This window comes from Macrotis lagotis, chromosome 7 (assembly GCF_037893015.1).
Source record: "Macrotis lagotis isolate mMagLag1 chromosome 7, bilby.v1.9.chrom.fasta, whole genome shotgun sequence".
In the NCBI taxonomy this organism is placed as follows: Eukaryota; Metazoa; Chordata; class Mammalia; order Peramelemorphia; family Peramelidae; genus Macrotis; species Macrotis lagotis.
The window spans coordinates 211,932,596-211,957,836 of record NC_133664.1 but is presented as its reverse complement, the minus strand read 5'-3'; the positions used below and the strand labels follow the sequence as shown (position 1 = coordinate 211,957,836).

The 25,241-nt window shown below is 35.1% G+C and overlaps 2 protein-coding genes across 10 annotated transcripts in view; one reads left to right on the top strand and one right to left on the bottom strand.

Annotated features, from left to right (window-relative positions):
• The window catches only part of CNTN1 (contactin 1), a 363,209-nt gene extending 351,738 nt beyond the window's left edge, over positions 1–11,471 (top strand). For all 6 annotated transcript variants that reach the window (XM_074194739.1, XM_074194744.1, XM_074194742.1 and 3 more), the window contains exons 21-23: positions 1,498–1,610; positions 2,637–2,793; positions 9,092–11,471. In XM_074194739.1, the coding sequence (XP_074050840.1) occupies positions 1,498–1,610; positions 2,637–2,793; positions 9,092–9,168 (347 nt within the window). In that variant the 3' untranslated portion in view covers positions 9,169–11,471. The remainder of the gene's footprint in view (positions 1–1,497; positions 1,611–2,636; positions 2,794–9,091) is intronic.
• Positions 11,472–16,772: 5,301 nt separating this feature from the next.
• Positions 16,773–25,241, bottom strand: part of GXYLT1 (glucoside xylosyltransferase 1) — a 116,836-nt gene continuing 108,367 nt past the window's right edge. For 3 of the 4 annotated variants that reach the window (XM_074194732.1, XM_074194735.1, XM_074194736.1), the window contains one exon: positions 16,775–19,738. In XM_074194732.1, coding sequence (XP_074050833.1) covers positions 19,642–19,738 — 97 coding nt within the window. In that variant the 3' untranslated portion in view covers positions 16,775–19,641. Of the gene's footprint in view, positions 19,739–25,241 lie in introns of all 4 variants that reach the window. The other variant, XM_074194733.1, reaches the window with a different exon arrangement.

Below are 25,241 nucleotides of genomic sequence, written 5' to 3'. Positions count from 1 at the left end.
ATTCTGAAAAGCAATTTGTCTATATCCTCAGAGACACTAAATCTAATCATTTATACCATACCTCTCTGTCACTGTCTCTGTTTCTCTTCTTGTGTTAGTGGCAAAGCCCTACAAGTTAAGAAGGTGCCAATTTGAGCAAAACAAATTTATGGTAAATGAATATAATTGAATATTATTTTTCCATAAGAAATTAATGAGATGGGGGCAGCTAGGTGGCTCAGTGGAGTACTGGCCCTGGAGTCAGGAGAACCTGAGTTCAAATCTGACCTCAAACACTTAATAATTATCTAGCTGTGTGACCTTGGGCAAGTCACTTAACCCCATTGCCTTAAAAAAAAGAGAAAGAAATTAATGAAACAGTTTCAGACAAACCTGGGAAGTCTTATGTGAAGTGCTGAAAAATTAAAGGAGCAAGAATATGAAAATAACATAAAATAATGTAATACAATAAATAATGTTAAAAAAACAACTTATAAAGACTAAAGAATTCTGATCAATGCACTGTATCAATGCCTAATTCCAAAGTACTAATAAATCTTGCTTTTTTACCTTCTCACAGATAGTCTCAGAATATAATAAAACAATTAATTTTTGGCTATGGTTAATATCACAGTTGTTTTACTTTATTAGAATTGTTTTTAAAAAGTGTTTAGATTTGTGGATTTTTTACTAAATTAAGATAGGGAAGATAAAAGAGGTAATTAGTGATAGGGTTCAAATAAAAATGAAAAGAAAAGTACTAGAAAAACAGTTTTACAAAAGTCATACTTTCATAACCTTTACATCAATATATAAGGAAATGCTCATTTTACTCGGTGTTTGTCAAATTCCTAATAAAAAAAGAAAATTATTATATGAGCCTAGATTATTTAGAGCTAGGAGAGGCTTCAATGACCTCTTGTCACCCCTCTCATTTTGCAGATAGAGAAACTGAGGCCCATCAAGAGTGCAGGATTAGTTATCCCTTGCTCTTGCCATGTTCTAAGCAATGGCCTAAGAGTTGGGCTAAGACATAAATAAAACAGCTTATCTGTATAGAACTTTAATTCCATATACATATATGAGGTATTAAAAATAAATTAAGAAACTAGAATCTTAGATTATCAGGAAAGGTCTTATTGTGAACTTTGGGAAATATTTTTAAGGAAAAGAAATATTAGTAAATACTATTTTTAATAACCAGTGCCACTTGATAAGGTAATATGATTCCGATAAAGTAGGCTAAAAGCATATAGTAAGGCAATGTAAGAGATAAAACATGAATTGTTTCACAGAATCTGGGAGATTCTGAGTAAGATGAATAAGAAAAAGATCATTTTTATCTCTTTCTCCTAAACTATAGGATTATTTGGAGTATATTTTATCACCATTTTCTGTCAAAATCATCTTCTTTACTGAATGCTCATGCCTGGTATTATACACTGAAGACTGGATAATACAATACAATAAAGTCAGCTGAGATGGCTATTAATTTCATGTTGCTATTTTTCCTCCTAGCCCCAAGTCAGCCTCCAAGGATTATTAGTTCAGTAAGGTCTGGTTCAAGGTACATTATCACCTGGGATCATGTCAGAGCAATGTCAAATGAATCTACAGTAACAGGATATAAAGTAAGTAAAAAAGGGACAAATAATTTCTTCTACCCTCCTCTATATTTACTTTTGACTCAGCTGGAGATAGTCATGTAAAGGGAAAAGATGATTCAAGTCAAATAGTTTTAGTCTCTTTTTCATGAAATTTTTATCTTGTACAGAGAAACTGGTAATTGATATTTTTGCTCCTTCAGCAAAACTCAGAGAATTTGCTAATTCCAGTTACAGAGTAGAATTTTGATGGAAATGAGTACTACATCATACTTTGAAATTAAAAAGAATGTTGAGGAAATTATTGGACAATTATTTAGCATACAGGCATATGCAAGATGGATGGACTAATAGCAATGAAGAATAAAATAATTGTTGGCCATCATGATGTTGAAATCCTAGGAGAAAATTCTGCTTTGAACTTAGCAGTAATGAAGTAAGTGTTCTAATGTTTATATAACATATTGGGAGGTCTTGGATGGATTGAGGAAGTACCTCTAAACCAATATAAATAAGATTATTTCCATGTCTCAAACTAATATTCTTCTTAAGACACTCCCCATAAAACACTTTTGTTGATAAAGAAAAATATACATATAATCTCTAATCCTTTGTGAGAGCTTCAATTTTATAATTTATTGGAAAAATACTTCCATAGCTTTATTTAGTTTCATGGAGGAAAATTATTAAATTTGGTTGACATTACTGGACCACATAGAACCAATGGAAAAATTTTATTCTTGAAGTTATATAAAATGCTGTATACTTTTCTCATGAAATACAACTATGAATCTAAACAGATAATTTGTGTTAGAATTTTTTTTCACTTTTAGCTATATAGATACAGTTGTATAGATAGTCTTAGAGGCAAGAATGACCTTTCAATACCATAGTAAACTCTCTAAATTGTAGAAAATGTGCTGATCCTCATTAGTAGAGGGAGTTTGCTCATCTGGGAGTTCCCTATTCTAATGAAATCATAGGTCCAATACCTATTCCTAACCCTATCCCTACATGTCACTTCATTAACCACATATTTTGGTGCTTTACAAGGTGCTCTACAGACCTGATGGAGAGCATGAGGGCAAGTTATATTCAACTCATAAGCATTCTATAGAAGTCCCAATTCCCAGAAATGGAGAGTATATTGTGGAGGTTCGAGCACACAGTGATGGAGGAGATGGAGTGGTATCACAAATTAAAATTTCAGGTATGCAAGTCATTTTAATAACATTAGGAACACATATTTATAAATATCAATGTCATAATGCCCCAAGTGTAGTAATTGCTATCTGGGACAGTCTAGTAGCAAATTCTCCAAATGAACTGAAATGTTTAGGCTCCCTTAGAAATTACCTATATTCCAGGGGCAGCTGGGTGGCACAATAAGGGTACAATTAGGATGGGAGCTCAAATTCAGCCTCAGACACTTGACTTACTAGCCTTGTGACTGTAGGCAAGTCATTTAACCCTGATTGTCTTGTATCCAGGACCATCATCAGGCATCCTGATCCATATCTGACCACTGGGGCCAGATGGCTCTGGAGGAGAAAGTGAGGCTGGTGACTTAGCATAGCTTCCCCCCAATCCAGTTCATATGCTTGTCATGGCATCACCTCCCTGATGCCTTCTTTGAGAACAAAAGACAAAAACATTATCATTATTAGGTGCCACAATGGATAGAGCACTGGCTTTAGAGACAGGAGGATCTGAGTTCAAATCTGTCCACTTGACAGTTACTAGCTGTGTGACCCTGGGCAAGTCACTTAACCCTGATTGCCTCACCAAAGAAGAACTTACTTGTGTTCCTAAAATTGTATGGTTCACTGAGGAACATCTGGGATCTACCCTGTTAGATTTTATTAAGATAGTCTGGCACGAGGAGGACACAGAGTAGAATATAGTCAAAATAACATAAATTACCATTTACTAAGGTAACATCCTATGTCAAGACTTTGACTGGACACAAAGACCCTGGGAAGAATTTCAACTCTTATAGCAGAATAAAGAGAGAACAGAAAATATCTCTCCCTCCAAATTCTCCTACTTTCAAAGAATCATCATTCCCAAATGAGCTGCAATCTAAATTACTATATTTGGGAATATTTAATAAAATAAATAAAATAATATCCATATTCATAGAATCATATTCAAAAAGTATACATTCTTTTAAACAAATATATGAGTGGTCTTGTCCTTAGTTCTTTGTTCTCTACCTCTACACTTTCATTCTTGGGAATCTTGCTCACTCTCACGGCTTTATTGCTTCTGAAGATGAATTCCAAATCTCTGTTTCTGTCTCAGACCAAATCCCAAAACTCTGCCCAACTGCTTCCTATACACCAAGCTAACAGTTGAGAAACAAAAGGATGTTTCTAACCCAAACATTTTCTTGTAAATATAAAACAATAATAATCTATTACAACAGGACTTTCTCTGACAGATAAATCCTTAGGGCAGACCTTTGTATTAGATTTAGTCAAATCCAAATTAGAAAAATATGCAGAAAATCCCTGACCTAGTAAGGTGACATTTAAGCAGTTTTGTATGTCTTCCCTAAAATTCTGTATGAATTACTAATAAGATGCTGGTGAGATATAGGAAAGTACACAAAGCACAGGAACATAACTTTTTTTAAATTATAATGATTTTATTTGAGTTTTACAATTTTTCCCCTAATGTTACTTCCCTCCCCCCACCCCACACAGAAGGCAATCTGCCAATCTTCACATTGTTTCCATGGTATACATTGATCCAAATTGAATGTGATGGGAGAAATCATATCCTTAAGGAAGAAACATAAAATATAAGAGATAGAAAGATCAGACAATAAGATAGCAGTTATTTTTTTCTAAATTAAAGGTAATATTCCTTGGTCTTTGTTCAAACTCCACAGTTCTTTCTCTGGATACAGATGGTATTCTCTATTGCAGACAGCTCCAAATTGTCCTTGATTGTTGCACTGATGGAATGAGCGAGTCCATCAAGGTTGATCATCACCTCCATGTTGCTGTTAGGGTGTATGTACAATGTTTTTCTGATTCTGCTCATCTCACTCAGCATCAGAAGAACATAACATATTAATGAGAATATAAACATGTTTCTATTTGCTAGAGGCAGAGAAGAAATTACAAAAGAACACCTACATTGTCATAAGGCAAGCCTCTAGGAAACCTATTCATTTCATTAATTTTCAGGTTATTTCTCTGTGCACATGAACACAAATGTGCATTTCGATCAAGAATGAAATTTTAATACAGCAAAATTCATGTGACAAATCCCAAATTCAGAACCTGTGATAAAAAGTATACCCTGGCAAATTAGTAACAGTTTTAAATAATGATATGTAACAATGGAAAATTTCAAATAAATATATGTCTAGAATAAGCTTAGAATGAGCTGAATATCTACTCCTAATTATTGAACATATGTAAAATAATAATTCTGCAAGACATGCATATGTTAGGAAATCTGTAAATACTAGCATATTCAAGGATTGCTTTTGATCTGATGCAAATAATTTCTTTCTCTTCTGTTCTTGCTGGTATCCCTCTTCACATATTCATTACTTTTCCTTTCCTTTGTCAGATGTATTACTCACTCTGAAAAGATAAAATGTTAAAGAACTATGTCTAAGGAAGATCTATCACATCTCTCCTTCAGACAGCATTGACAATTTGATTTCCTGAGATGTAAAAAGAATCAATATTCCACTTAAATGAATAGTTTAATGTAGAGAACTGACCTTTGGGTACCTCTATTCAATGTAACAACAATCAATATATGTCACTGTCAGTGTCAAAGTGCCTGTCTATACCTTAGTCTTATAATCTGTAAAAATTATGATATTTGCCATATCTTCCTTATACCTGAAGAGCAGTTTTGAGGAACAAAGGAGATGTTTGCCAAAGCATTATATAAACTACCAGAATGAATGAAAGTATCGAAACATTTACTGAGGAATATTTCTTTTAAATTAGCTGTTCTATTTTCAATGAATTTAAACTAGGTTTCACTAAGAGACAAGAGAATGTATCACTTTGTATCTCTCACATATATTGCCTTTTCTCTTGTGACATTATCACCAACTTTCATCACACTTCAAGATACTTGTAGTACTCTTCTGGTTGGTCTTCTTATCTCAAATTTCTCCTCATTCCAGTCCTCCACTCATCTATCAATGTAATCCTCCTAAAGTACAAGTTCTCTCCTTCATTTCATAAGCAATGGGCTTCTAGAATCAATCAAATCCTCTTTAATATTTTGGGGGCTTGGGGGGTTTTGAGGGACAATGGCCCAGAGTAACACAGCTAATAAGTAAAGTGTCTTGAGGTCATATTTGAACTCAGATCCTCCTGACTCCAGAGTCAGTGCTCTAATCCACTTTGTCAACCTGCCCCCCTTTCTTGGTGTTTTAAGGCCCTTTAGAAGATTCCTTTTTTTCATGTAAAGTGCCATTTATGATGAACATAGTTAAAAATGTTGTACTAATAACATGTTTGATATACTTTTTCCTTTCCCTTTATAACCAAGTACCAAAAAATAGCAACAACTGATTGAACTGCTTGTTTTCATGTTGTTGCAGATACTTTTTACTTTTCTATCCCAAACACAGCAACTGGTATACAATAAATATCTAATGAAGCTTGTTGACTTGATTAAACAAATTACTTTGCTAATAATTTTGCTACTAGTAATTTATTCCATGAAAATGGAATATTCCCTGGTTTATATAAATTAGCTGACAAAAGTATCTTTAATGTACAGTGCTGTGGGGCTGGTTCAATTCAGAGCAAGCAGGTTTTAGGTTTTAATCAAAAAAGCAAGGAATATCTAATACTTACAAGATGAACGCCAATTATGGAGCGAGTAGCCTTAGATTGTCTTCTCAAGGGAAGGATGCAAAGCTTCTGTTTTTACCTTTATCACCAACTCACCCCAATTTGTACATGTGAAGCAGTAACTCAGAACTTGAAAAACTTTCACATACACATATCAAATAAAGACTTTACTTACTAATGTAATTATTTATAAGTGGACATATATAGTAATAGAGTTCAACCTAATTTTTAATATGAAATACTTTCAACTGAGTTTCAGAATTCCCAGGTGTACATAAGACCCCTTCTCACCTTTTTAACCTTAACACATTATTCCACCTCATACTGTGTTATTCAGCAACACTGAACAAGATACACCATTTCTCCATCCTGTGCATTTTGACTTGTTTCCCTCTTCATCTCCATCTCTTGACTTCCCTAGATTTCTTCAAGTCTCAGCTAAAATCCCCCTTTTTACTAGAAACCTATTCCGATTCCTCATGATGCTGATGCCTTTTTTTTTCTGAGATTATCTCCAATTTTAGGCAGCTAGGTGGTTCAGTGGATAGAGCACTGGTCTTAGAGTCAGGAGAATGGGAATTTGATTCCAATTTCAGACACCTGCCACTTGCTAGCTGTGTGACCTTGGGCAAGTCACTTAATCCTGATTGCTTCACATCCAGGGCCATTTCAGTCATCCTAATTCATATCTGGCCATTGGACCCAGATGCCTCTAGAGGAGAAAGTGAGACTAGTGACTTAGCACAGCAGCCCCTCACTCAAATCCAATTCATGTGCTTGTCATGGCATCACCTTCCTGATGTCATGGTCTTCTTCAAGAATAAAGGACAAACATCAGTCAATCTCCAATTTATCCCAAACATGCTTGTTTTCATTTTGTCTCTACCACTATGAGGGCAAATATTTTTTTACCTCTCTATCTCAAGCACTAAACACTGCAACTGGTATATATATTAAATGTTTAATGATGCTTGTTGACTTGATTAAACAAATTATTTTGCTAAAATTTTGTTTTGAATATCAAAATTTTTCTTAAATCATACTTTAACCCTTTGTCTATATTCTCTGGATAAAATAGTATCATTTTTGAACAGATATTCCATTTTAATTAAATTGTTTTTATTAATTAATTTAATTAAATTGTTTTAATTAAATTGTAATAATCATAATCAAATTAATAGGATCTTATCTCTGGAGTTTATTGGGTCTTTAAAAGTCATAATCTATTCCCATCGTTCTGTAAATTAGAAAATTGAGACTACTGAGGAAAAGTGATTTGTACAAAGTTTCACAGATAGAAACCATCAGGGTAAGGATATTATCACAGGTTCCTTTGACTTCATAATCAGTGATGTTACCTTAAAGTTTATATTTATTCTGTATTTCAGCCAAGCCAAGAATATATGTACATTTTTAAGTGTAATACATAGATGCAAGATACTCATTTTCTACTTTGCATGTTTTCTCTATTGAAAATGACTTGTGGCTCCAGGGTCAGTGCTTTATCTGCTGCACCACTTGGCTGCCCCATAATACACTTTTGAGGAGGGACAAAGTGAACAGAGAGAGAGACAATAGAATAAATGAGAGAGGGGAGGAATGAATAAAGAGAACTACAATTAGCAATGGCAACTGTGGGGGAAAAAATATGGAAGCAATTTCTCTGATGGGCTAATGTTAAAAAATGCAATGCATCCCAGAGACAGAGCTGATGGTATCTGAACACAGACTGAAGTACATTTTTTTCATTTTCTCTCACTTTATTTTTCCTAAGTTTTTTTTAATTTTTGTGGGGGGAGTGGGGATTAGGTTTAATATTACAACAAGACTATTTTAATACTGTGTTAATAAATTATTAAAAATAATTTTTAAAATGACAAGATGAAAACTGGTACCATAAAATATTACTTATATATCTCTTCTTTTATGTCCTTCTAATTTTGTACTCTCTGCATATTGCTTGTAGGAGTATCTAGAAATGGCTGAGCATGGTGGCACTTAGTTGTAATCTCTATTACTAGTGAATTATTCCATGAAAATGGAATGTTCCCTAGTTTACATAAATTAGCTAACAAAAAGTATCATTAATGAAGAGTGTTGTGAGGTTGACTCAATTCAGAGCAAGCAAGTTTTAGGTTTTAAACAAAAAAGGAAGGAATATTTAATACAACATGGACACCAATTATCAAGTAGTCTTGAGTTGTTTTCTCAAGAGATGGATCCAAAGCTTCATAATAGTGTTTATGTTTACACTTTTATTGCTAACCCACCCCAATTGTACATGTGAAACAGCAATTCAAAACCTGAAAAATTTTTATGTACACAAATATCAAATGAGACTTTACATACTAATATAACTATTTATATATGGACATATATAGTTATAGATTTCATATTTACATATATATTCTTATAGAAAAATATCAATTTGTATTCTTCAGAGTAGGATAGCACTTGTTAACTACAAAATTTTAAACGAAACCTTATCTTATAAAAAGAAAGAGAATTTGAACTACAGAGATCATTGCAACAATACAGATTTGATTAAAGACTAGTAAAAAACTGGCTTAAAAGAGACACTTGATGCTCAGGATTTTCCCATTGTAGATTAAATTTTATGCTATCTATTAATTAAATCATAAGTAACAAACTATGTTTACTTTTTAGGTGCATCTGAAGTTTCTCCTAGTCTCTTTGGCTTATTGCTGCCTGCCTTTGGCATCCTAGCTTTTTGGGAATTCTGATTGTAGCTGGATATCCACTGTCAATGCACAGCTATGAATGATCTTCAAATCTTTAAGGACTACCAGTCTTTCTGATTCCTGTGGCATTATCCAAAGCCAAATCAATTGTACTTTTAAAAAATTATCCTGATGGGTTACAGTAAATTCAAGGACTGAGGCATCCAAGAAACCCCTTCATTTAATGAATAGTCATTGGGATGTATTCAAAATGATTTTTAACTTGTTACAATATGCCTTATAAAACTCTTAAACTGATCTGTGACAGTTGCATGATTTGGTCAATAAAACAAATAAATTGTTAACATCCACTAATATAGATTGTATAGTAAGAGTAAAATCACCATCCAAAGGTGCTTTAATAACAAGTTGAGAAGCATACTAGAGACTGAAAGTATACTAGAGATTTATGTGATAAATGTAAGAATAACTTGGTCCGTTTGTACTCTTCTATATGTTTTGTGTCCTATGTATTTTAGAATGGCCACTTTCACTCATGATGCTTTCTTTGCAGAGGTACAGTAAAAGCAAATACATTGACTTCATTTTGTGGAGCTTTAACCACCCTAGAAATAAATGTTTGAATACTTGTAACATTTTGAATGCAGTCCAGTTATGAAGGTTTTTTTTTTCAGTGAAAGAATTTAGACAGTTTTGCTTTAAACATTTAAATCCCCACTTGATACATTCTGAAGCTTAGTATAAACATCTGAATTCTATAATAGCAATGGATTTTTAAAAATAGAGTGGGTTATAAAATAACAGATAATTTAGACTTTTTGATATACTGGTAATCTACTTGCAAGTCATTTTATTTTATGAAATTTAAATTTAGAACACCCAAATTCTATTTTAACCTAAAATTTTAGTTAGCCTTATTTTCATGTGGAATTCCATTCATTTTTTTAAAATGTGAAAGACTAAGAATGAATCATCCCTCAGAATATTCCTGAGTTATTCCTCAAAAGCACAAAAAGGAGTTGGGTTACAATGATTTAATATTATGTCTTCTTTTTATTCTTGTTTCCCAAGTTACCATACTTTCAAGGTATGAAATCAATCCATCAGTTTTGAGTAGGAAAAGCTTTTAGTAAAATGAATTCTAAGAAAACTTCCCTTATTGCTGGAATACTGGGTGGGGGAAGAGCTAAGGGGCACGAAAATAGCACAGGAATATTTTGTTTTTATTTCTTAAGGATAAATGAACTTGGACATCTATTGAAAGTTAATAATATTCGTGTTCTGATTATGTCTATCAAGAGATTCTGTTAATGAATTTTTATAGATTTTGAGACCAAAAGGAGCATTCTTTTACTTACCTTGGTTGGCTCAAAATCTTGAGTGTGAATGTGGATGAAACTCACTGATAATGGATCAAGTTTCTCAAGTAATAGTACTTCAAGAACAATAAGCTCTGAATCATATTTTACTAGCATATCCTTGCTAGCTAATTAAAAATAGAGTTTATCTTTTTAGGATACATTAGAAAGTCATAAAAATATTTATAAGAAGTAAGATTAGATCTATTACAAACTTTAGACCCCTTTCTTTAAATTGCATAATTTTTGTACTATATATTTAAAGGTAAATGTTAGTCATCATCATAAAAATAGTAATATTGCATTCATTTCTTTCTAATTATTATTTTTTTTAAAAAATAGGTAAAATGGAAAATTGCCCACAGAGGGAATTTTAAGATTATTACTAAATTTCACAAAACATAAAATTGGTTGGAAGAGAAAAGCATCTTCATATCTAAGAAAAAATAATATTCTATATGCCTTTTACACACTTTTGGTTTTTTGGTTTCTCTCTGGGTGTTCTTTTTGCAATGTGACACATTTGGACATTTTTATATAATAAACAGCACATTCTTTTGTTTAATACATGCTTGACTCTTTTCCCTGTCCTGATATATGATGGTAAAAAATAAAACTGCTTAGTTTTTTGCATGGAATGATTATAAAAGGTAAAAGAAAAAAAGAATTTAGGGATTTAAAAAAACTATTGTAAAGATTAACTAGTTCACAATGGCTGACATAATGATCATGAAACTTTCCTTTCTTTTTGTTTCACAAAATTATACCAATTTAGTTGAGATCTTATGTTTAAACCATTGCCAACCAAACTAATGTATTATCTGTTTTAAGACATATGGTTCATAATTAAAGTTTATATAGATATAGACATATTTGTTGTTTCTTTATATGTCAGGAAAGTTTTATTTGATAATGATGATGCTTGAATATATTTTTTAGTTATTTTTTATCATTTTTTCCAATGAAGTAGACTAAGACTGTGCTTTGTCCTTTCTATGAATGAAAAATAAATTATAATGAAATAAATGTATCATTGTTACCCAAAAATATATCCTTTCATTCCACCCAAAGCTGAAAAATGTGTATTTTAGATTCGTCTCATTATAACTTTTGTGAAAACAGTTTTAAAATCGTATTTTATGAAATTTGAAGGGTTTTACAAAGAGAATTTATGTGTGCATGTTTCCCCTGTATATACATAGAAAGTATGAAATATCTCTTCACCATTGGAATCTTGCATAAATATTAATTTATAGTATTTGATCTCATAGGATCCACCTGTTTCATGACACACATCAAGTATCTATTTTTTTCATGCTGTATTTGTTCTAAGAGTGTCCCATTTATGTTAAGGAGAATTAAATTGCATTTCAGTGCAACAACACTTATATGTTTAGTGCTCATGCTAAATTCTAATTCCCTGTGACCAGATTAGCTTTCCCTAAAAGGAAATCTCTCTCCCTTCAGGACCAGTTGGATCCACAGTTTCCTTTGAAAACTTCTTTTCCCTTACTTCCAAGAGTAGAGGCCCAAAGTAAAGGAGCCTTATCTTCAGTCAGCTTCTCTGATGAAACTTTCTGGTTAAGGGCTTAAAAACATCCCAGTCACATGGAATCTACTGGTGGGTCCCTGCCCTGATGAACTGCTGATCAGATATTGAAAAGGGAGACCTTAAATTGGTAAGACCTTTGTACTGATAAGGGAAACCAAGACTATCAAAGCTGAAGATAAGTGCCATTGTATTTTTATTGCATATGCTTCTTATACTAGGGTAAAGTAAATCTTTGGGTTAACTCTACAGTGTCTTACAAGTAACTAATTTTACAGCAAAATCAAATCTGAATTAAGATTTAGGCCTCTCTCTAATATTTGACAAAGTTGACAAACTGGAACAAGATAACTTTGGAGCTCATTTCATGGTTGAGTCCTGGGAGAAGAGAGACTTAAAAGCAAGGGGTGAAGTAATCCTATGGTGGGATATTTAATAGCTCACAGTCACATGCTTATATAAGAAAATGTCTGCCTCTGACAAGGAAATATAAGATTTGAATAACTTATAGTCTCTGCCCACTAGGTTATATAGAATAATAGATATATTTGTAACATCCAGAAAGATAATTTAGTGTAATATCTGTTTTGCATATTTAGATGAATTAAAATACCAGATGCTAACTGAATTAGTAGATCCAATAATAGGAATATGGCTAATAATCATTTGAAAATAAGTGACATTGTCACTGACCTTACCAATCAAAATTAAATGAAAATTGCTTTGTTTTATGTCAGGAAGATCAGGGTCTTCATTTAGTAGTAGAAAATAATAAGAAAAAAATGAAAAATATATATTCAACCAAAAAAGGAGATTTTTGATTTTTTAATAAATTTTTATTGATATCTTTTGCTTTTTTACAGTCACCTAGTTTTCTTCCTGGGTTTCTCCTATAGAGACAGTCCCTCTGTCTACTGGATATTTAAAAAAAAAAAAGACATTTTGATTTGGAAAGCCAAGAGGGCCAAACTTGAACAATCAAAGTTCTTCTCTTCCTCAACTGTGATCTTAACAGAGAAATCAAAAGTGAGCATTTATCATTCTTTCCCAAAAATGAAGAAAATACAAAGAATTTGAGGAAAAACACATTAAGTGTAAATGCATATTCAGATGGAATAAGGTACAAGTCATTGGATTCAAGATTGCTTTTACAGTGGACCAAAGCAAGACAATTTGATGATTCTGAATACTGTTGGGAGCAAGAATGGTAGGAAGTACATACTACCTTGTTTTATTAATATTTAAACTGATGCTGGTGAAGTAAGAAATATAAGTGCCACAAGAAAAAAATCTTTCCTTAGAAGATAAATCATTAAATAGGAAAGACTATGATTCATCAAGACCTATTTTCTTTTAATGGATTTAATACATTGATTATTGAGCAATCCATTCAAAAATTTTCACAGTATTGCTCCCTTCATCCTATTTCTCCCTATTTATTCTAGTCTCTCTCTCTCCTTTCTCTTTTGTCCCCCCTCAAAAGTTTTCTGCTTCTGACCACCCCATTTCCCAATTCCCAATCTGCCCTCCCTTCTATCTATCCTTTTCTTTTTCCCTTCCCTTCCTGTTTTCCTGTAGGTTAAGAAATTGAGAATTGGCTCTTTGTCAATTCTGATTAAAGTAAGGTTCACTCATTCTCCCTCAGTTTCCCACCCCTCTCTTCTTGCTTCTTTTATATAAGATAATTAACTCAATTCTACCTTTCCCTTTTCCTCTCTCCTCTCACTCCTTAACTGTATTTTTTAAGATTTTATGCCTTCACATTCAACTCATTCCTATGCATGCTGTCCCCCCTCCCCCTTTATCTCTCTCTAATGAGCAAATCGTTTGTTACCAGTATCATATTTCTATGTAGAAATGTAGACAGCTTAACCTTATTAAGCCCCTAATGATTTCCCTTTCCTATTTACCTTTTCTAGTTTCTTTGAGTCTTGTGTATGAAAGTCAAATTTTCGGGGGGGGGGAGCCAAGATGGCTGCATGAAGGCAGCATTTTCCGAGAACTCTGACCCCCCCAAACCCCCCAAAAAAACAAATGATGGCTCAAGCCAAAATTTAGCAGGGCAGAACCCACAGAAAGACAACAGTGATACATTTTCCCAGTTAAGATAACCAAGGGTTGGAAAAAAAAGCCTTGGCACAGCCCAGGCCAGCCCAGCCCAGCCCAACCCAGCCCAGCAATCGCCGGCTGCAGCTTGAAGGGGCAGTGAGAGAACTCTGTTGTACCTGGGTGACTGTGGATTGAGGAGCACTGGCCACAAAATCTGCAGCGAGAATCAGGAGAAAGCAGCCTGACACAGTAAAGGAAGTCTGCAAAGATTTCTCTGCTCTTCCTGGGGTAGGACTGAGCTGTTTGCCTACACTCAGATATTGCAGTTTGGGCTTCCATACTAAGATAGATGGATCCCTCATTATAGCCCCAGGGCAGAGGGCAGTGCTGTGGTCATCTACATATCAAATCACAGGCTAGAGAGCAAAAGGCCTTGGAGGAATAAAGGTCCCAGTGGGGTATCCCCCCCAAAAAAATGACCCCAAAGCCTCGGAAGTGCTGTAAAATAGTTTTGGACTGAGGAAATGAGTAAAAACAACAGAAAAAGAAGACTGACCATTGAGAATTATTTTAGTCCCATCGAAGATCAAAACACATATTCAGATAATAACAAAATCAAAGCTTCCATATCCAAAACCTCCAAGAGAAATAGAAAATGGGCTCAGACTATGGATGAGCTCAAAAAAGACTTCAAAAAGCAATTAAGGGAGGTGGAGGAAAAATTGGGAGGAGAAATGAGAGCCATGCAGAAAAAATCATGAAAACCAAATCAAAAGCTTGGTGAAAGATATATACAAAAAAATACTGAAGAAAATACTATGTTAAAAACCAGTTTAGGCATAATGGAAAAAGCAAAACAAAAGGCAAATGAAAAGAATGCCTTAAAAAGCAGAATTAGCCAGCTGGAAAAGGAGATAAATAAGTTCTCTGAAGAAAATAACTCCTTCAAATGCAAAATGGAACTAAAGGAAGCTGATGACTTTGAAAGAAATCAGGAAAAAATAAAACTCTTGCAAAAAAGGCAAAAATTAGAAGAAAATGTAAAATATCTCATTGGAAAACCAACCAACCTTGAAAACAGATCCAGAAGAAATAATTTAAAAATTATTGGACTATCTGAAAGACATGACCAGAAGAGCTTCATTTTTCAAGAAATAATACAGCAAAATTGCCCTGAGATCCTAGAAGCTGAGGTAAAATAGAAATCAAGAGAATTCACCAGTCACCCCCAAAAGGGATCCCAGAAGAAAAACTTTCAGGAATATTATAGCCAAATTCCAAAACTCCCAAATCAAAGAGAAAATTCTAAAAGCTGCCAGAAACAGACAATTCAACTAGCAAGACTCCAGTCAGGATTACACAGGACCTGGCAGCATCTACATTTAAGGGCTTGTAGGGATTGGAATATGATATTCCGGAAGGTAAAAGATCTTGGTTTACTACCGAGAATCAACTACCCAGAAAAACTGAATATCTTCTTTCAGAGGAAAAGATGGACTTTCAATGAAACAGGGGACTTTCAAACTTTCCTATCAAGATGACCAGAGCTGAACAAAAAGTTTGATCTCCAAGTACAGAACCATAGAGGGAGTGGAAGAGAAGGACTAACTATGAGGAACTTGCTGATGCTGAGCTGTTTGTATTCCTGCATGGGAAGAAGATATTGATAACTCATATGAACTTTCTCATTTATAAGAACTGTTAGAAGGAGCATATATAGACAGGACATAGGAAGGAGTGGAATATGATGGTATGATGTGGTAAAAGGATGGAGTCAATGGGCAATAGAGGAAAGTACTGGGAGGAAGGGGAAGGAGATGAAGAAGAAGCTGAGAGATTTCACATAAAGAGTCAAGAACAAAAGCTTTTTCAATGGAGTAGAGGTGGGGAAGGCAAGGGGGAATGAGTGAGCCTTCATTCTCATTGGAAATGGCTCGGGGAGAAAATGATATACACACTTAATAGGGTGAGGAAATTTGTCTTGCCCTGGAGAAGGATGGGAGGAAAGGGATAGGATGAGGGGGAATGGGGGAGAGAGAAGGGTGGGGGGGAATAGGTGATAGAAGAGTGGGAAGATCAAGGGAGAGGGTACTCAGATGCAACACACTTTTGGACAGGGACAGGATGAAAGGAGAGAGAGAGAACAGAATAAATGAGATTGGGGAGAAATAGAGTAGAGGTACAGCCAGTAATAGCAACTGAGGGAAAAATATTTAAGCAACTTCTCTGGTGGACTTAAGATAAAGAAAGCAACTCACTCCAGAGACAAAGCTATTGAAATCTGAACACAGACTGATGTACATTTTTTTCTCTCTCTCTATTCTTGAGGTTTCCCATCTTCTTGGGTGAGGGGGTTATGTTTATTCTTATGTTTACTCTTATAACATTTAATTTACATCAATGTATGGCATGGAAGCAATGTAGAGACTATCAGACAGACTTCTTGGGGGAAGGGAGGAAGGGGGGGAAATTGTAGAATTCAGAGCCTTGCAAAAAATGATGGGTACATATTATAGAACCAGAGGATAAAATAGATTTCTCATAATCTTACTTCCCTCCCCCCACCCCACAGTCTTTACAGTCTTTACATTGTTTCCATGATATACATTGATCCAAATTGAATGTGATGAGAGAAATCATATCCTTAAGGAAGAAACATAAAGTAAAAGAGATAACAAAATCAGACAATAAGATATCAGTTTCCCCCCCCTAAATTAAAGGTAATAATCCTTGGCCTTTGTTCAAACTCCACAATGCTTTCTCTGGATACAGATGGTATTCTCCATCACAGACAGCCCAAAATTGTTCCTGATTGTTGCACTGGTGAGATAACAAGTCCATCAAGGTTAATCATCACCCACATGTTGCTGTTAGGGTGTACAATGTTTTTCTGGTTCTGCTCATCTCACTCAGCATCAGTTCATGCAAATCCCTCCAGGTTTCCCTGAATTACCATCCCTCCTGGTTTTTAATAGAACAATAGTGTTCCATGACATACATATACCACAGTTTGCTAAGTCATTCCCTAATTGAAGGACATTTACTTGATTTCCAATTCTTTGCCACCACATACAGGGCTGCTATGAATACTTTTGTACAAGTGATGTTTTTATCCTTTTTCATGATCTCTTCAGGGTATAGGCCCAGCAATGGTATTGCTGGATCAAAGGGTATATACATTTTTGTTGCCCTTTGGGTGTAGTTCCAAATAGCTCTCCAGAAAGGCTGGATGAGTTCACAGCTCCACCAACAATGTATTAGTGTCCCAGATTTCCCACAACCCTTCCAACAATGATAATTATCCTTTCTGGTCATATTAGGCATAGACCATTTTTAAGGTGTTATTTTTTTCTGGGGTTTTTTTTGGGGGGGGGTATCTCTCTTTCCAGCTTATTGACTTGTTTATGATTTTCTTGCCTCAGTCTCAATTCTCTTCCCAATGTTTTTCTTCCTTTGTTACTTGATTTTCAAAATCTTTTTTGAGATCAAGTTATATTTTTCTTGGAGGCTTTAGACTTAAGAGCTTTGACTTTGTATCTTATTCTAAATGTATGTTTTGATTTTCCTTGTCAACAATAGTAACTTTCTGTAGTCAGAAATTATTTTTTATTTGCTCAATTTCTTTTCTGCTTTGGTTTTTGTAAAGCAATGGGATTAAGTGACTTGTCCAAGGTTACACAGCTGGGTGATTATAAAGTATCTGAAGTTGGATTTGAACTCAGGTCCTCTTGACTCCAGGGCCAGTGCTCTGTCCACTGTGTCACCTCACTGTCCCTCATTTTCTAAACTTATTACTTGATTTTAACTGTTAAAGTAGAGCTCTGCTTCCAGGGTGGAGGGCACACATTCCCAAGCTTCAGGGATTTTGCACAGCTGTTTCAATGATATTGTAAATTTACAATTCTTCCAAGGCAGTTTTTTCTAAGGAGAGGTTTCTGCTATCTTCTAGCCAGGGTTCTGGTCTGTGAGTAACCACAAGCATGCTTTTCTGCCCTGGAACTGTGAAAAAGGTCCCCACTACCCTGAGGCTGCAAGCTCTGGTATACTAGTGCTCCTCTAGCAAAGAAACCCCTGACCATTTGTCAAACCTCTTACCATCCCTGGGTCGAGAGGTCTGCTATTGCTGCCACTATCATTGCTAATTCAATGGCTCGCAAAGCCAACTCCTAGTTTTCTAAACCCAGGTCAGCTGTGGTTTGATCTGACCTGGACTGTGCTCCCCTCTCATGTAGGTGCAACAGACCTTTCCTGCTGACATTCCAAGTTGTTCTTAGTGTATGTAGGCTGAGAGGTCTTGAAACTGCCATTGCTTCCACTGATTCAGTCTCCCCAAAGTCTGCTCTTGGTTTTCTGGGTGTGTGCTGCCCCAGCCTGCACTGGATTGTGTTCACTTTCCCTGTCACCTTTTCAAGTTGTCTTGAATAGAAAAGTGTTTCATTCTGTCTTTTTGTGGGCTCTAGAATTTGTTTAAAGTCATTGTTTAAAGGTATTTGGAGGGTTCTGGAAAAGAATTCCAGCCTTTACTCTACCATCTTCAAAGAACTCATTTCAAAGAACAAAATCAAATCCAGCTTTAAAAGTTTTGCTACAATAAGAATAACAGAATCTGGAAGTCAAATAAGTTCCCTGAATAATAGATGTTCTAGTTTTCTGGGAAATTTTGTCCTCTTGTAAGGAAACATTCTCTGCTTATAAAGCTTTTGCCTCGCTTCAGAGACAAGAAGATACACTTCATTTACATTAAGAATCAGGCATCATTGTGCCCTACTAGACCTGCCAATAGAAGTAAAAAATTAAGTTTTCAAAAAGAACAAAATATAATGTACTGAAATAAAGAAATTTCTTCATTGCCTTGGAATTTTCTTTCACAAAGAGATTTTTGCTCTAATTCCTATGGTTCAATATTGATTGCTTAGGAGTCAGACTTTAGACATAACAGAAATATCCAAGTCATACAAACCTGAGCATTCAGAGGTCTTTCCCTAAAATGACACAAGGTTCAATACTGATTGTTAGGATTCAGGTTAGGTATTTGCCTAGACTGTGGAGTTTTCTTCAACTTTGATCATTTCAGAGAAAGTTAAAATATCCAAACTTTTCATTCTTTCCCATAAATAAGAGTTTGAATTCAAGGTTGCATTCACAATTGACAAAAGAACAATAACTTGAAGTATTAGGAGCAAGAATGGTAGGAAGCACATTCTAACTTGTTTCAATAGTATTCCTACATACTGATGCGGCAACTTAGAAGAAATGTTTTTCCCTAAAAGATAAATCAAGTGGGCAATGTATTTCCTCAAGAGTTTTTTTTTTCACTCATTGTATTCAATAATTTGTCCTTCATTTCAAGAAGACCACAACATTAGGGAAGTGATGCCATGAGAAGCACTGGATTTGAGTGAGGGGGAGCTGTACTAAGTCATCAGTCTCACTTTCTCTTCCAGAGTCATCCGGATCCAGTGGCCAGATGTAAGTCAGGATGACTGGAGATGGCCCTGAATGTGAAGCAATCAGGGTTATGTGACTTGCCCAAGATCATAAAGTTAGTAAGTTCATACATTACATTTGTCTAGACTGTACAATCTTAGTCTGGCTTCTGTGAAGAATTTTTTCTTGACTCATTGGGTAACAAGGATTTCCTTTGGTAAAACATTTACTGAAAAAGAAGAACATTTTTTTAAGAAATCAAAATCAAATTCAGTTTTAAAATTTCCCTAAATGAAAACAGATGTTCTAGATTCCTATGCAATTATTTTCACTGTAAAGAAACCTTCTCTGTTTATAAAGCTTTTACCTAGCTTTACAGGAAAACAAGAGTCAAAATTCTCATGTATTTACATTGAGGTTGAGGTATTTCTAGGTCCTAAGAGTCTGACACTAGAGAGAACTGATCCTTTTCTATTACTTTTGCTAGATCAATTTCAACTAATTGTTGGTGTTTCAAGGTTCTGTTCCAGACCCACTTTTCTTCTATATCTACATTTTTTCACATGGTAATCTCATAAACTCCTCTATCATCTCTAATCTGATGACTCTGAGATCTATATATTCACCTCTAGTTCCTTTCTTCTTGCTCCAGTCACAAATCACCAGCTTATGGTTATTTTATTTTTTTCTTATTGATCTTTATTTTTCCAATTATATGCTATGAAAGTTTTTTTAACATCCATCCACCTGTATATCTATAAGTTGCAGTTTTCTTCCCCCCTCACATGCTACCTCCCACCCCTCAACAACAAACTGTCTGGTGAACATTGGACATGTACATTTGTGTTTAAAATGTTTACATATTAGTCATTTTCTATATAAAGAGTTAGGACTAAGAGAAAAGAAAGAAAACCATGGGTTAGGAAGGAAAAACAAAAGAAATTTTTGAAAAGTGAAAAGTGTTCATTCAGATTCATTTCGAATTTTTTATGATTTCTTCTGGATATTGGTCTAGTATTGATATTTCTAGGTCAAAGAGTAGTATCAGTTTTATTGCTCTTTGGTCATAGTTTCATATTCCTTCCAGAATGGTTGGATTAGTTCACAACTCCATAAATAATGCATTGTTGTCCCACTCTTCCCACAATCTCTCCAACATTGATTGTTTTACCTTTTTATCATCTTCAGACATGTGTGAAGTGGTACCTCATAGTTGTTTTAATTTTCATTTCTCTAATCACTAATGATTTGGAGCATTTTTTTCATATGATGATATATAGCTTTAATATCTTCATTTGAAGATTGCATGCTAATATCCTTTCACTATTTATCAACTGGAGAATGACTTGCAACCTTATAAATTTCTCCATATTATAAATGGTAATATTACTTTATTCTAATCAAAATATGTTCTAATGCCATGACCCACTACTATTCACATGGATGATTATGTCTTTAAACTCATCATCATGTTTCACTTCTATGAACAAGAATTTGAATTTTCTTGATCATAAGCTCCTGTGATTGTTTTTCTACTTAACCCTTAGTGCTCCTAAACATACTCTTTTTCCTCATTGTGACCTCTATTCATTCAATATTTTCCTGACCATTCACCCATATCTGGCTTAATTTTATTCCTTTCCCAAACTATGCTCTATAATTAGCCATTCCAACTTCTCTCTGTTTTCTTACTCCACTGACTTGGATTAATTCCATCATCTACTTCCCCTCTGTGCTACAGAATGGAACTAAAAGAAATAAAATATCTACAGAAGTCTACTATGAATTAATGCTATCCATTCCCTACTTGGCCCTTAAAATGCAAACAATCCTTTTTCTCTTTCCTAAGCTGATCTCCAAGTGATTGCTCAAAATTCCAAATTGTTCAAAATTCCCATCCCTAACATATCCCCAGCTCTGAAAACTTACTAATAAAACAGGCCATCTACCATGAACTCTCACTTCTTCCCTTCACTATACAATTCTTCTAGAATTCCATAATAACTTGTTGAATCTCCTATTCTCTCCTCTTCAACTCAAGGTTTTGATAAATCAATTAATGCTAAGGCTTTAATTAAAATTTTAATTAAAAATTGAGGATACAAAACAAAGAAAGTCTCTGACCTCAAGATACATATTCTAAACAGAGAAAAACAACTGGAAAGAAGCAGAAAAACAGTTTAGTACAGTAAGTTATACGGATGATAATGAGAGATAAAAGGGAAGTAAACTGAGACATACTCCTATCTAAGAAGTTTCTAAAGCTAAGTGATAATGGTTCATGTTCCAGAACTGTAAGGGGAGAGGGAGAGTACCAAAAGAAGTACACATGCTGATGATAATGACAGTATTTATATAATACTTTAAGTTTATAAAACACTTTACAAATATTACTACATTTTATTCTTATACCTTAAAGGTATACTATTCCCATTTTACAATTTCCTATTTTATAAATAAGGAAACTAAGGCAGACAGAAGTTAAACTCAGGGTCACACAACTATTAAGGATCTGAGGCTAGATTTGAACTCAGAATTTCCTGTCTTCAAATCCAAAACTAGTTCTTTATCAATTAGTTGTTTGCCACATGTATGGTGGCAAAGAGTAGTCAGATGGCTGTGGAGGTAGCTAGAAAGTAGAGAATGGGGGCAGCTAGGTGGCCTAGTGGATAAAGCACCAGCCTTGAAGTCAGGAGTACCTGGGTTCAAATCTGGTCTCAGACACTTAATAATTACCTAGCTGTGTGGCCTTGGGCAAGCCACTTAACCCCATTTGCCCTGCAAAAACCTTAAAAAAAAAAGTAGAGAATGAAGTGAAAAAAATACTGTTTTTGCTATAAGAGGGCAGAGCCAAGATGGCAACAAGAAGCCAGGAATTCCTGGAAACTCATTCCCCCAAAAACTCCAAAAGCCATCAAATTATGACTCTAGACAAAATTTAGAGGGGCACATCCCACAGAAAGACTGAGTGATACAATTTCCCAGTCCAAGACAACTTAAAAGTTCCACAGGAAATCATTGAGACCAGGGGTTGGAAAGAGCTGTGGGCATGGCAAGTAGCAGTGCAGCCATATTACAGCAGCCTGACTGGGAGCTTGAGTCCATGACAGTGGGGGGCAGTTTTCAGACCTCTTGGCCAGGGATCACTGACAGCTGGAAGGAGTGGTGAGTGAATTCTACTGCACCAGAGCAGAGCGCTGGCCTCAGAGAAGCCCTGCAGTGAGAACCTACAGCAGGAATCAATGCAGCCACTCAGCAGTTACAGAGCACAGCCCACAGAGTTCTCTCTGCTCTGCTTGGGGCAGGACTTTGCTGTTTACCCACACTCAGAGCCAGGTCACAGTCTGGGCCCCCATACCACCACAGCTGAGCAGGGACCCTACTCACAGCTCCAGGGCAGAGGGGAAGGCCTGTGGTCATGCACATCACAGAGCACAGGCAAGAGAGCAATCAAGAACCTCTCATAAGATCTTGGAGGAATTGAGGTCCATGTGGATTATCCCCAAAACTCATCAAAGCCTTGGAAGTGCAGTAAATCAGTCATAGGCTGAGGAAATGAGCAAACAACAGAAAAATAATATTCTGAAAATAGAAAATTACTTTGGTCCCATAGAAGACCAAAATACATACTCAGAAGACAACAAAGTTGAAACTTCTCTATCCAAAACCCCCAAGAGAAATAGAAAATGGACTCAAGCTATGAAAGAGCTCAAAAAAGACTTTGAAAAGCAATTAAAGGAGGTAAAGGAAAAATTGGAAAGAGAAATAAGAGTGATGCACATAAATAATGAAAAGCAAGTCCACAGCTTGGGAAAGAAATACAAAAAGAAAAATACTGAAGAAAATAATATGTTAAAAAACAAGTTCAGGTCAAATGGAAAAAGCAAATGAGAAGAATGTCTTAAAAAGCAGAATTAGCCAGCTGGAAAAGGAGATAGAAAAACTCTGAAGAAAATAACTCCTGCAACTGCTGAATGGAAGTAAAGGAAGCCAATGACTTTGCGAGAAATCAGGAAGAAATAAAACTGTACCAAAAAAACAACAAAAATTAGAAGAAAATGTGAAATATCTCATTAACTGACTTCAAAAACAGATCTAGAGAGATAATACAAAAATTATTGGGCTACCTGAAAGTCATGGCCAGGAAAAGTGCCTAGACTTCATTTTTCAAGAAATAATACAGGGGGTAGGCACAGTGGATAAAGCACCAGCTCTGGAGTCAGGAGTACCCAAGTTCAAATCTGGCCTCAGACACTTAATAATTGGCCTTGGGCAAGCCACTTAGCCCCATTGGCCTTATAAAAAAACCTAAAAAAAAAAAAGAAAAAGAAATAATACAGCAAAATTGCCCTGAGATCCTAGAAGCAAAGGGTAAAATAGAAATTGAGGGAATTGACCAATCACCTCCCAAAAGACATCCTAAAAGAAAACCTCCCAGGAATATTATAGCCAAATTCCAAAAATCCCAAGTCAAAGAGAAAATACTAAAAGTTGCCAAAAACAAAACAATTCAACTACTATGGCTCTATAGTCTGGATTACACAGGATCTGGCAGGATCTACATTAAGGGCTTGTAGGGCTTGGAATATGATATTCTAGAAGGCAAAAGATCTTGGTTTACAACCGAGAATCAACTACCCAGTAAAACTGAACATCTTCTTTCAGGGGAAAAAGATGGACTTTCAGTGAAACAGGAAACCTTCAAACTTTCCTACTGAAACAACCATAGCTGAACAGAAAGTTTTATCTCTAAGTACAGGGCTCAGGTGAACCATAGAGCCGGTGGACAAGAAGGACTAATTATGAGGAACTTAATGATTTTGAACTGTTTGCATTGCTACAGGGAAAGAAGATACTGATAACTCATATGAACTTAGTCATTTATAAGAACAGGTAGAAGGACCATATATAGATAAAGCACAGGAAGAAGCTGAATATAATGGTATAATATAGTAAAAAGATGGAGTCAATGGATGATAAAGGAAAGTACTGAGAGGAAGAGAAAGGAGAAGAGGAAGGGAAAGAAGAAGGGGCTAAGATATTTCACATAAGAGGCAAGAAAAAGCTTTTACAATGGAGTGGAATGGGGGGACGTGAGGGGGAAATGAGTGAGCCTTCATTCTCATCAGAAATGACTCAGAGAGGAAATACATACACTTAACAGGGTATAGAAGTCTATCTTACCCTAGGGAAAAATGAGAGGAAAGGGATGGGATAAGGGGAATGAATGGGAGGAGGGAAGGTAGGAGTAGGTGATAGAAGAGAGGGAAGATCATGGAAGAGGCTCCTTCTAACTGATCTTATACAACACACTTCTGAACAGGATGAAAGGAGAGAGAAAATGGAATAAATGAAAATGGGGAGAAATAGAGTAGAGGGAAATACAGCTAATAATAACAACTGTGGGAAAAATACTGAAGCAACTTCTCTGGTGAACTTAGGATAAAGAAGGCAACTCATCCCAGAGACAGAGTCATTGAAATCTGAACATAGAAGTACACTTTCTTTTTTTCCTCTCACACTATTCTTGAGGATTCTAATCTTTAGGGGGGGAAAGGGGAGTTTATGTTTACTCTCTCACAATAAGGCTATTGTAATAATATAAAATAAATAAACCAAAAAAATTTTTAGAAAAGATTTATGTAGTAACAAAGTTAATATTTAAATGAAAAATATAGCTAATTTGTTCTTGTGATTTTTTGTGCTTTTTTTATAACTTTGTCTGTTCTAAA